The sequence below is a fragment of the Homalodisca vitripennis genome, chromosome 1 (assembly GCF_021130785.1).
Source record: "Homalodisca vitripennis isolate AUS2020 chromosome 1, UT_GWSS_2.1, whole genome shotgun sequence".
Lineage (NCBI taxonomy): Eukaryota > Metazoa > Arthropoda > Insecta > Hemiptera > Cicadellidae > Homalodisca > Homalodisca vitripennis.
The window spans coordinates 97576024-97590459 of record NC_060207.1 but is presented as its reverse complement, the minus strand read 5'-3'; the positions used below and the strand labels follow the sequence as shown (position 1 = coordinate 97590459).

At 35.8% G+C, this 14436-nt stretch overlaps 1 protein-coding gene across 2 annotated transcripts in view; it reads left to right on the top strand.

Moving 5' to 3' along the window:
* Positions 1–14436, top strand: part of LOC124367341 (transcription factor AP-2-epsilon) — a 142271-nt gene that overhangs the window by 50832 nt on the left and 77003 nt on the right. The window contains exon 1 of one of the 2 annotated variants that reach the window (XM_046824089.1): positions 2515–3384. The exons of the other annotated variant lie outside the window; for it this stretch is intronic. Coding sequence (XP_046680045.1) covers positions 3064–3384 — 321 coding nt within the window. The 5' untranslated portion in view covers positions 2515–3063. Of the gene's footprint in view, positions 1–2514; positions 3385–14436 lie in introns of those variants that run through there. 2 annotated transcript variants of the gene reach the window in all.

The following is a 14436-nucleotide window of genomic DNA, read 5'->3' as shown; positions in this document are numbered from 1 at the left end:
TCTGGCCAACAGTGCGGGCTTCGTTGGTCCTGTACTTCTGAAGAAAGAAAAACATCCCTCGAGATAATTCCTAAATTCAACGTCAGATCACGTGCCAGATCATTCAATTTTAATACATATCAGAAATGTCTGGCCAACAGTGCGGGCTTCGTTGGTCCTGTACTTCTGAAGAAAGAAAAACATCCCTCGAGATAATTCCTAAATTCAACGTCAGATCACGTGAACGCTCGTAAAAAAGGCTATCTTTTACTTTGGTACTACTAGTAACATATAACCTAATATAAACCTACTTATATCGTGTAGTAAAAAAAAGTAGATAAGGATATAGTGGCCTACTTCTCGCCCTTTGGGAGGCAGAAAACCAGAACCAACATATTGACAAGTAATTTTCACATTAAGTCAAACAAAGTCTGTTCTTTCTAATAATGTATTTTCTTTAGGTCCTCTGGAAAGAAAACTGTTCCAAAAGTAGTGGCCTCCGGACAAAAATAGTGGTATACCAAAGTACCAAAATATTAAGGTGCAAATAGATTTATTTAGTGCTTCCTGAGTTTTAAGACAAATTTCTACTTGTTATTCAAGTGTGATGGGACAGGGTTTCCGTAACCGATTGTCTTCTTTCTTGTCTATAGTTGGTTTGATAAAACTTACGTGATTTAATCTGTAGGCTATATAGGCTAAAACAAACATAGATTTAATTTTAATTAAATTAATTTTCGTCCTAGAATCACCTCATTGTTTCTACTAAGAGAACTTAACAAACATTGAAATAACTCCCAATCCTCTTGATGGTGGTCTACTATATAGTTACAAAGTATAGAATAAATATACAGAGAGTGATTGATGTATGGTGTAAAACCACGTATTCTACAACGAATGAATCACGGCAAGGTGGTAAAGTTCACATTTTTAAGTAGAGTTCTAAATCAATTCCATGAATTATACGCCTAATAGATACCTTTTTACGTAGAATAAGACAAATCTGCCCAATAGAGGTAAGGTTAGGGGTGGTCATAATGAAAAAGGTGTTCCGTCTTGTACATAGTACTGTAGAAAACTATGGATCGATAAATCAATGCTCGTTCAATGGATTATTTAACAATACTTCATTAGTGGGTGGTGGAAGTGGGGAAATGTAAACTGTGTTGACTATCGTTGGTAAGGTCTCAAATAACAATTTAAGGCTCAAGATTTCTTTTTTTAATAACGCAAATGGTTGTTGTTTATCTCCTTTGTTGACAAATGTATTCATAATCCAAAAATATTTACCAATTCCTATATACAGATAACTAATAAAATAAAATAAAATAAATACAAAATTCACAAATCGAAATTTACCGTTTACCTGTAGACTATGTTGTAAGGAATAGTTAAAAAAACTAAATAATCAAATTGAGTGTGTATGTTTCAAATAAAAATTTCAGTACCTAAATTATTGAATAGAATATAAAACCGTTTCCAAGTATCTTCTCCATCAACCGTGGTAAATAATATGAAGTTGAAAACTTGGTTGTAATTTTGTAACCTTTTTTTTATCATACCACACAATTACAATTCACTTAAATAGCATCAAATTCGATAAAATACGAACTTGAAACAAAGCGTGGTGAGGTCGTTCACCTTAGAAAATCCATCTTGAATAGCGCAGACTTAGTGTCAGGCGACGAAAATAGTAGCATTACGTCCGCCCGACCAGAGCTATTGTTGGGGGTTGACGCGTCAAGCTAATTCTCCGTTTACGTGACTATTCGCACGGAAATGGAACTTTCTATACGGGTTTTGAAAAAGGCAAACCTGAGAAAGATACCCCCTACAACTCACAAAGAATCATGTAGATTTACTTCTTTACCGCTGCCCTACAGTTGGATAAGTACAATAATTTTAGAAAAATGTTAAATTTAATAATTTGTTAGTCATTAACACTTAGTAAAAAATGGTAAAAATTACGTTAAAATAACAAAGTACAGAAAACTGTAGATAAATTATATTTGGATGTACTTATTTTCAATATTTATAATAAAAGTTTCTAAATTAAGAGGTTCAGGCTGTGTTATGTGTTTTTAGTTGTTAATGGAGATTGTGATTGTAAAGATCGTTGTCCAGTGCAACTCTGTACGGACACACAGTAATGGAAGGGTGATCGTAGGCCATCGTCTATGCTACGATAGATACCACTGAGCCGTAAATGTCTTGGACTCTGCGAACACGCGGAAGCCAACGTTTCTCAGTCCGGCATGAAACTCTTGCAGATAATTAAGGTTAATGCCAATTAAACGACCTCCGTAATAGTTTCCAGTCGCAGATTTAATTTTCTGATAATTTCAGAAAATTACGCAGCTCCTATTCCAAAAGGAGTCCCGTTAAAGTTTATCAATCGGTGGACACGAGATAGAGAAGGAAGGAAAATATGCCAATAAGCGGGCCGCCTGTGAGTGGGACGGGAGTGGTCGAACAGGTTTCTGTGATTCTCTCTCGGTCCGTTGAAGCAGCACTTGTCTCGAAGAGAGACAGAGAACTAGAGACCTTTTTCTCTCTCCTCCCCACTTATCCTACCTGGTTTAATACCTTGGGTCACACCAGAAACGCCTAAAGCTACATTCGATTCGGTCACCGTTTTCAGTACCGCGATTCTCCGCCCACCCCCTTCGATTTTCTACCGCGTCCAAGTACTTTCGTGTGCGATTTTTTTATCACCCCGGTGCCGTAGGTGGTGTCCGATCTTGCAGTAGATGAACCGAATCAAACAGCTGTGCGTTGTTCTGTGCCGCTTTTCCTTCGCGGTCGACAATTTGTGCGGGTAATCCGGTCCAGGAATGACGCCAAGTGTTTCAAAAAGTGTTGCCATAATTTTTAAAATTTCGCTCCAAAAAAGTGATTACAAAATTCAAGAGCAGACGAGTATTCTCTTCTAGCATTTGTTACCTTCAGTTTTACCGGTGTCCACTAAAGGAAATGCGGAGTGAAAACTCAAGACTTCCAAGAAGATCCAGCAGATGACATTGATACACTCGGTTTCCAAAGGATTCTTGACTCTTTAGGGATACTTGTCATATCTGTCACGGAATGAGGATGAACGCCAAAGAAGACATGATGTTCGTCAAGCAGGACGACATGAGTTCCCTGGACGGCGACGCCTCAAGCGACCAGCTGGAGCTGGAACAGGAGCTGAATGACGTCATAGCTAACAATGCCGCACAGCTGACTCCTAAGCGGAAGTTGGAGTCGCCGGAAGACCCGGATGACACGGATGGTGACGCGCTGTCTCCACGGAAACAGCTACAGATAGCACAGCATCACAACAATAATGACGTATCCTTCGTCCTGATAGACGACGATGGAGGAGGGGGCACCGGGCCTGAGGATCTTGCCTCAGGCGATGAAGAGGTTAGTAACGGTGGTTTTTTTTTTTTAATTAACTACACTGATGACATTTAAATGCTATCCGTGGCATTCAGTTGGCTCAATGATTCGTAATATTATGACAAATAAAAGTAAATTGTAATCTAATGCGTACAATAGTAATAAAAGAAATAAAGTATAAATATAATTATAATAATCCTCTAATTTTTACAACTTTCTCTGAAACATTTTTGATTTTTATTTACATTTTGATGTGAATATTATTAAATTAATCGTAAATTAGTCACATTGTTATGCTAAAATTTAACTCATAACTCCTCATCTGTAATATTATTTCTCAAAATTGGGCAAATATATTTTGTCAAACATAAAAAGTCCTAAGTATGAATGGATTAGTCCTAACTTTTAAAACATTGCTTTCTTTAAACGTAATTTTTAGCTTCAGGTATCTGGTTAATAAATTTTTGGTCAAATATTGGGTTCATCTGGAGCAATATACGCAATTGTAATCCAACAACAAGATTTCTTCATATTCCATACTATTATACTACAGTTTGTGGCTACATTGTAAGACCACAACCTGATGGTTGAGTGTATTCTACAGACGAAGCGTCAGAGAGAAAATTAATATGATCCTGGCCTCAAAATTCGATAATCAATGCTGTCATTATATCAGTATTGCAAAACCGCGGATCAAACCGAAATCATTGTTTGATTATTTGATTAGGCAAGGCTGATTTGATCCTCTTTTCTAGCCAATACAATAAATTGAACTGTTTCTGTTTGTTGATGAAGATTGTTTTATTGACGTGATCGAAATTGGCTAAAAAGACATTAAAAAAACTTATTTTGATGTTTGTCTAATTTTTCCAAACAAGTAAGTGGATTCTTGTTCAAGACTACCATTTCTCTTTGAATTACTAAATAGTTAAGCAAATATTCAAGGAAAATCAAGGGTGGATAAAATATCAATTTGTACAGCCAGTTACCAAATAAGTATATTATAACTAGAAGCCATTGTGAGGTACAAATATGTTTTAATTAGTAATATGATGAAAAATTGTTGTCAGCTGTTCTTTTTGACTTTTGTCTCCATTATTATCAACATGAACTATTATCATCAATTTAATTTTGCTTCTCTAGTTTTACTCATTGACTTCACGTATATAAAATGTAGTGTAACCTTGCGAAATGAGGCAGACACTCTACACAGACATTTGAACGTCGTGTCTGACTTGACCTTGCAATTAGGCCATATTTGGGCGAGCACCGACCAAACGATATTTTCTTCGCCTCTATTCCCGCCGTCGGCTTCCTCAAAGGCCAATGTAGAGTAACCCGATGTGCTTAAAAGTCTGTTGTAAAGACAATTAGTATAATAGTACACTACAGTATGTAACAATTATACACGTTGTCGTGCAAATATGTAACATCGTAACGGTTCTGAATCGATACAGTAACTTGATGGGTAAAAAGTATATAAATAAATTCATGACTGTTATCCAATAACTTTGATATATTTAACGCAACGGTTTATAAGGAAAACTGCAAGAGGACTACGTGTGTCGCTTATTAGTTACGTCACAAACTCTTGGAATTTTCTCTTGGAGTATTTCCTTATTAATTAGCCACAGTTTACACTCTAGGTTCTACCAACGGAAAATGTATAACGATTAACCTTGCACTAATTGGATATCACCTAAGAGCAAACTGAGTTATATTAAAACTTAATAACGGTAAAATTGTAATTCACAATTGTTCTTGTTTGTAAATTTATTACTTCTAGTATCAGATGTATCGGTTTTCATTATTAATTAGAATAAATAATCGTAAAGAATAAACTATATTAAATGTTTCATTTATGGTTGTCAATGGCAACAACACACTTTTGTAACACATCGATATAATCATCACTTATCATTAAAACATCTTATAGCTATTTTACATAAGTCGAAAGTACTTATACAACAGTCTACGGTTGATCATAAACAACATCTTTGAAGGAAATAAAGCTCGAGTAAATTAGACGAGTCCATTGTGGGTAAAAATTTAATATAACATCATAATTTTCCAGCACTTCATAATTTTGACTAACTTAATATAAATTGTAATTGTTTAATGTATAATATTAATGTTCCTAAAATATATGGAAAGTTGGCATTACTTTAAACAAAGTTATAGTAGGTTACTGTTACTCATATAGGCTTAAAAAGCATGTGAGGGCGGAATTGAAGTCCTGGTGATTAAAACTGAATTTCTAATTATTATACGGTACTATTATTTCTTCTTACTGTTGAGATCTAAAATTTTTTACATAAGAGTTTTGTAACAATTTGCAGCATAAATGATTCTAAAACTCTTTTTGCTAGCGGTGACTCGATATATTTTTCAGGAGATACCTCAGAATGGGTGATAACTATCTCATGAGCAACTATTAGTTTATATATTTTACAGATTCTGACGAGACGAAAACACCGAGGTAAATAATCAAAATAAGGCTAGCCCACCAAAGTGGTTACTGAACTGGTTTGAAAACATCTAATAATAATAATTATTATCGAGTTATTTAGTTTGTATCATTGAGCTGTTCCCGCATTTTCTGCTCACTATGTATCACACAGTTTACATCAAGTTTAATCCTTTCATGGTAGATGTAAAAATCATTATGCAATCAGTACTTTCTGAGGGCATGATGCTGTAGGAGTATTTTCCATTGATTGTACACCTTGCGGAAGCTAAACGAGGGACGGGTCAGTATTTCACGGGGAATGAGCAGTCACGAGCGCACGCACCATTACGCATGCGTAGTACGCGCGGTGGCACGAGTGGCGGGGGCCGGGCGCTGCGCTTGAGCGTGACGCGGGAGACCTATTGCCCGAGGCGGCGGCGCGGTGCGGTAGAACCTCTGTGAACCGGCCGCCAGGGGCTCACAGCTGATTGAGTAAAAAACAGCTGTTTACCTGTCAACTGCCCGCCAGAATCCACCTGACCTAACCTAACCTTTCTGAGAGAGTACCGAAATTAGATTTGGAGAATCTGTTAGAAGTTTTTATGTGACTAAATTGATATATAGTTACAATACTTAAGTTAATATACTGGGATACCGCATACGATCCTAAACAGGTAGTGGGAGATGAACGTGGAGAATTATATTTATTCAAACAAACCGAACGTAGAACGTTTTTTACACATGCAAATCGTAGAATCTTTTGGACACAGTTACTGACGTTAATTGATATAATATATAGTTACAATACTTAAGTTAATGTACTGGGATACCGCATACGATCCTAAACAGGTAGTGGGAGATGAACGTGGAGAATTATATTTATTCAAGCAAACCGAACGTAGAACGTTTTTTTACACATGCAAATCGTAGAATCTTTTGGACACAGTTACTGACGTTAATTGATATATAGTTACAATACTTAAGTTAATGTACTGGGATACCGCATACGATCCTAAACAGGTAGTGGGAGATGAACGTGGAGAATTATATTTATTCAAGCAAACCGAACGTAGAACGATTTTTACACATGCAAATCGTAGAATCTTTTGGACACAGTTACTGACGTTAATTGTCTGTTTCCACCTATTTTCAAACTTCTCTATGTTCTAATTACTGTTTGAAACATTTTCGCTGACTAGAAAATAAAGTGTTTACTGTTTAGAGCGTTTTTAGTTGAAGAGGTTTAAGCTTTTTGTCATACTAAATATTTAATACTTTCCAATTGAACACGTGGATAGCTTATCTTGCTTGATGCCATTTATTCATTAAATAAAAATTATGGCATATGATATATAATAATAATACTATCGTTATTATTGCTTAGCTCTCTGTATATTATAAGGAAAACCCCTCTCCATTTCTCAAAATCATATTTGTTCGTTTTGTGAGTAATCTCACTTCGACGTGATTATGAAATAGCGTTGAGAAATAAGGATACTATACAACAAATGTTTTAAATGCCTATGGTTGGTATTACAACTCAAAATTATTAATTAAACACAATATACGAGTAGGCTACATTGGCATTTGGAGAATCTCATCGTCTTGTGTTTTATCATTACGAGTATATTAATGAACATACAATAATACTTTCATTAGTGGTATCTTCCCATTTAGCTGACACTTGATATATACACTTTTATTTTGTACCAATAAGTCTTTGACTTTTTTCCAATAACATATTAGCCATTTTCCGTTGGTTATATGCTTACCACGTGTACCTCCTGGATTTGTTATTCCCACTTCTCTAATCTTTCAAGGAATTCCCACCTTTTATTGGTTTGAAAGTTCAACGTATAAGGCAGAGGCATATATTCATTCTAGTAGAATGCATTAAATAAGCTAATAAGTCTTACCACAATGACGTAGCTAGCGAGGAGTCCAAGGGGTCAGGACACCTAATTTTCAGAAAACGTTTTTAGTAAACGATTATTATTATTTAAACAATTCAGTATTAGTGACATGTACTGTTGAAAGATCGTTTTCAACAAAGAAACGGGTCAAGAAATGTTTAAGGAACAAAATAGGGCCTCTCTGTCCTCTACGGGAAAATATCAGCTGTCCTGGACACTCCCAAAATTATTTCCTGGCTACGTTCTTCTCTTACCATGACCGTCAACTTAAAAAAAAGTAGCACCGTTAAAGAAAACCAGGGAAGAGAACTTTCCTACTCAGGAAATAAAAATTCCTCCAACTTATAAGCGTCCTTGCTAGTGGAATGCCATAAAGGTCAAACTGTCATACAACAACAGGGGCAACTAGACCGTACGGCCTTTCTTGCTCTGCTGCATTTTATTGTAATCGTGCCTCAGCCACGGACAAGTGTGCGGTGACGTCGACAATTGATTGTCTACACTCGATTAGTCGGTGATTGTTTTTGTTGAAAGTCGAGTCTTGCGCAACTGATCCCGGTGTTTGGAACACGGAGGGCGAGAGAAAAGGTCCCTAATTACTGTTCAGGTCTCGTTACTGTCGCTGTTGATATTACAGATGACCATTGCAGGTACTATTGTTTCTATATTGAAAGCCTTTTTGGATCTGATGACCGAGTTTTACAGGGCTGCGCTTGTTATCAATCGTATCAATAAGGAAGCATTCTCCTCAAACCTCCACTGTAAATTGTTATAGTAATTGGTTCTACGCCAATATATTCTGTTCCTTCAAACAATATATCAAACTATAACTATAGGGAATATAGCAATTAACAGATGGTCATGGAAAAATACACAATAAACTATAATAGTAACCAGTGGCTATAGACGGAAATGTAGGGAAAAGATTCTAGAGTCGAAAATATATGAACCAGTTCTTTTATAAACAAGGAAAACACTTATGATTTTTTAAATTTATTTACGTAATGTTTATACATTTTGACAGCAAACGATAAAAGTTAAACGGTACTGAATAAATGACAAAGATACATGTTTTCATTTTCTTACAGTTTTATATAGACAGTTTAGCTTACTTACATTCTAAGATTCTGCGTTTAAGAAACGAAAGATTATTATACTTATTATTACTATGTCGCAATACGATTATTATGTAAATTATGTATAATCTATTTCATAATTTATATTTTTTAAATATGTACTCTATTTACACTAGAGATGATGTTAAAACACTAAGCATTATTAAGTTATTATCAAAGGCTGAAAGGGTCTACATATGGAGTACACCAGTCAAAAGGCAACATCGATACATTATTTTACTTTTGTACATGTATACGCTGAGAAAAACAACATGTCGGTGACAACATGTCTCTCACTGTCCTTCAAATAATTAGTTTAAAAAATAACTACGTCCTTACTACGAATTCTTTAGTGTTATAAATAAAAAATACATAAAACATCCCACAGTATATATGTATGGAAATGACAATTTACGAAAGAGGACGGTTTTCTGGCTAGTTATATTATTTGCGTCTATATTGAGTTATACCTGTTGTTGTTAACGATTAAATATTACAGTAACTAGTGGAAAAACAAATACTGTGAATACTTTGTAATCTAGATCGAATGTATTGGTACATCCGGTTGGTAGTTAATTAGGAACCAAAAAGCATTGATTAGTAAATTACAACTGCAATCATTGCCTTATGAGTCAGCTGACTGAAACGACTTTGTGTTTTACTCCGTAACTACGTTGTTATGCCCTTATTTTTATGTTTTCTTATGAAGTGGATATTTAAAAATATGAACTACAACAAAGTTTTATTTTTTGTGTGTACAAACTGTTTTAATGTATATTTTATATCATTTAAATTAGAGATTTCCCATAATTTTACGACTAAAAGTGCATGAAGGAATTCTTTGGTTTAGCATTGTTCTTATGGGACTAAAACTCAGAACGACGTTAGAGGATCCCGGCTCTTGAGCACGAATATTGAATTCAAATGTATTAAATAATATAAATAAACTAAACAGATTTTTTATTACAGTATTTAAGAATTAGAAATTTCAGAAGAATTTTTTAATTACGAAAATAGTCGAATTTAGTGCAATATAAAGAAGTGGCAGATCTGAGCCGTGAGGCGCACGAGAGTACACGACCACGAACATGTGGCTGGGTCCACTCTGTGAGGTCCAGCCAGCCACGGCCTCGAGGATGGTAATGTTTTCAGAACGGTTCTGATGTATGTGGGACGGGTAGTAGAAGGTGCAGGAATGCTGTCCTGAGGCGAGCCTGGGGAGCAGCCTCTAGCGCGCTCACACACGCAGCCGCGCGCGCACACACACACACACACACACACACACACACACACACACACACACACACACACACACACACACACACACACACACACACACACACACACACACACACACACACACACACACACACACTCAGACGCTGGACCGGCTGATTTTACCATTCCGCGGACATCTTGGACCTCGGCCGCATTGTCTCGGTTTTTGTTATCTTAATAATAACTCTTCTCCGTTAAATATCTCCGTCCTTTGTCATTAAACTTTTTAACGAAAGTTAGAAAAATTAATCACTTTCCTACTGGTGGATAGTAACAATAAAATGTAATTTTGTAATCGTGGGAAAACTTGGAGATCCCTTCTTGTACAAACTTCCTTACACTTTTATGATTCTACTCCGCTATGATTTCAGAATGTGGACATAGCGTTGCTTCACGTGACCTAGTGAATTTCTGACATAATGGATTTTTACAAAGAGGGATTGAGGAGACCCCATCAACCCCTTGAATAATTAGGTATTCAGTAAAATTATGTAATACTACCATTGATAAACACATACGGTTTGATTTATTTATCCTTGGTAAAATCTATAGTGTTAGCAAATAGTATCTGCGGCTGGGTAGATAAGTGTAGTTTTACACTAACACACACACAGATTCAAACACATAGTGCACCTCCTCAATGAAACCCAGATTTTTGTTATTTGTATTTTACCTAAAATGATTAGTATATATATATATATATATATATATATATATTATATATATATATATATATATATATATATATAGTAAATATAATAACAAGAAAAATGATACTAATCAACGTATAATACACTGAAATAATCAGACAGTATTGCTTACTCATGAGTCTATAAGATGTCGCTGTATAATCCGGGACGACTCTGCGCTCGTGATTGTAGTGATGCGTGAGTACAAGGAAACTACCTGGCCACTCTGCCGCAAACCTTAATTGGTAATACTGAATTTAGGTACTATGTCTCATTAATTCCTCCAAGAAACAAACAAATTTAAAGCTCCACTTATTTCTGCACATGTTGTTTAATTAAACTCACACTTGAGCTAACATAATCAATAAACAAATTTAATTGATTTATTTCACTGCAAGTTTTATAAAATTTTATTATGTTTACCATATTTTTTTTACTTTTCAACTATTTATTAACCGTCACTCAAGACCTAAGCTTTAAGGATTGTGAATATCTAAATTTCCATACCGTTCATAAGTTTTCTGTTTAAATTTAAGTAAGTAATTCGCTTTTTTGCACTACTTAAACCGGTTTCATTTGAAATTATTTCGTTAATTTCATTAACGATTGATCTATAGGCTTGATTCGGGGATATGCCTTTTCTGAATGTTAATTATTAATGTTTAATATGAAAGATGTGCTAAGAAAATTAAATATCAGTCAGGTTTGTTTGGGACGTGGGTATCCACGTTCTGAATGTCAGATCGGTGCATAGGGACAAAACATACTCAGTGACTTCTAGGTTGGGAACATGATAACTGTAACTGGGATAATTAAGAATAATAATTGTAATTAAAATATCAGTCGGTTTGTTTGGGACGTGGGTATCCCGTTCTGTATGTCAGATCGGTGCATAGGGACCAAAACATAACTCAGTGACTTTTAGGGTTTGGGAAAACACGATACTGTAAGCTGGATCTATTAATGAATATATAATTGTAATTTAAATATCAGTCAGGTTTAGTGTTTGGAACAGTGGGTATCCACAGTTCTGAATGCTCAGATCGGTGGCATTAGGGACAAAACATACTCAGTGACTTCTAGGTTTGGGAACAACACGATATCTGTAACTGGGAAATACATTAAGAATAATAATTGTAATTAAATATATCAGTCCAGGTTTGTTTGGGACAGTGGGTATCCACCGGTTCTGAACTGTCAGATCGGTGCATATGGATCAAAACATACTCAGTGACTTCTAGGTTGGGAACACTGATAACTGTAAGCTGGGCATACATTAAGGAATAATTAATTGTAATTAAATATCAGTCAGGTTTGTTTGGGAACGTGGGTATCCACGTGTCTGAATGTCAGATCGGTGCATAGGGGACAAGAACAATACTCAGGTGACTTCTAGGTTGGGAACATGACATCTGTAACTGGGATACATTAAGAATAATATAATTGTAAGTAATTAAAATATCAGTCAGAGTTTTTTGTTTGGGACGTGGGTATCCACGTTTCTGAATGTCAGATCGGTGCATAGGGGACAACAAACATACTCAGTGACTTTCTAGGTTGGGAACATGACAACTGTAACTGGGGATACATTAAGAATAATAATTTGTAAATTCAAATTATCCAGTCAGGTTTTGTTTGGGACGTGGGTATCCACGTTCTGAATTGTTCAGATCGGTGCATTAGGGACAAAACATTTACTCAGTGACTACCTAGGTTTGGGAACACGATAACTGTAACTGGGATACATTAAGAATAAGGTAATTGTTAATTAAATATCAGTCAGTTTGTTTTGGGACGTGTGGTATCCACGTTCTGAATGTCAGATCGGTGCATAGGGACTAAACATACTCAGTGACTTCTAGGTTCGGGAACACGATAACTGTAAACTGTGGTATTACATTAAGAATAATTAATTGTAATTTTAAATATCAGTCAGGTTTGGTTTGGGAACGATGGGGTTATTCCCACGTTCTGAATTTGTCAGAATCGGTTGCATAGGAAGGAGACAAAACATACATTCAGTGACTACTAGGTTAGGGAACACGATAACTGTAACTGGGATAACATTTAAGAAATAATAATTGTAATTAAATAATCAGTCAGGTTTGTTTGTGGACGTGGGTTATCCACTTCTGAATGTCAGGATCGGTGCATTAGGACAAAACATTACCTCAGTGACTTCTAGGTTGGGAACATGTACGATAACTGTAACTGGGATACATTTAAGAATAATAATTGTAATTAAATATCAGTCAGAGTTTTGTTTGTGTACGGTGGGTTAATATCCACCGTTCTGAATGTCAGATCGGTGCATATGGGACAAAGAACATACTCAGTGACTTTCCTAGGTTGGGAAACATTGACAACTGTAACTGGGGATACATTAAGAAATAATTAATTGTAATTAAATATCCAGTCAGGGTTTGTTTGGGACGTGGGTATCCACCGTTCTGAATGTCAGATCGGATGCATAGGGACAACACATACTCAGGTGACTTCTAGGTTGGGAAACCATGATAACTGTAACTAGGGGATAACCTTTAAGAATAATAATTGATAATTAAATATCAGTCAGGTTTTGTTTGGTACGTGGTATCCACGTTCTGAATGTCAGTATCGGTGCATAGGGACAAAACAAACATACTCCAGTGACATCTAGGTTTGGGAACGACGATAACAGTAAAACTGGGATTACATTTAAGAATTAACTAATTGTAATTAAATATCAGTTCAGGGTTTGTTTGGGATCGTGCGGTATCCACGTTCTGAATGTCAATGCGGTGCATAGGGACATAAACATACTCAGAGACTTCTAGGTTGAGGAACATTGATAACGTGTAACTGGGGATACATTTAAGAAATAATAATTGTAACATTAAATATCAGTCAGGTTTGTTTTGGAGACGTGGGTTATTCCACGTTTCTGATGTCAAGATTCGGTTGCATAGGGGACAAAAACATACTCAGTGACTTCTAGGTTGGGAAACATGATAACTGTAACTGGTATACATTAAGAATAATTAATTTGTAATTTAAATGCACGTCAGGTTTGAATGGGTACGTGGGTAATCCACGTATGTGAATGTCAGATCGAGTCGCATAGGGACAAAACAGTACTCAGTGACTTCAAGGTTGGGAACATGATAACTGTAAACTGGGATACCAATTAAGAATAAATAATTGTAATTAAATATTCAGTCAAGGTTTGTCTTGGGACGTGGGTATCCACGTTCTTGAATGTCAGAATCGGTGCATAGGGACAAAACATAACTCAGTGACTTCTAGGTTGGGAACATGATAACTGTAACTGGGATACATTAAGAAATAATAATTGTAAATTAAATAACAGTCAGGTTTTGTGTTGGTGACGTGGGTATCCACGTTCTGGAATGTCAGAAACGTTGCATAGGGACACAAACATACTCAGTTGACTTTCTAGGTTGGGAACATGATAAACTGTAAACTGGGATACATTAAGAAAAATCTTAATTGTAATTTAAATATCAGTCAGAGTTTTGTTTGGGACGTGGGGTTATCCAACGTTCCTGAATGTCAAGATCGGAGCATAAGGACAAAACATACTCAGTGGACTTCTAGGTTGGGAACACGATAACGTACCTGGGATACATTGA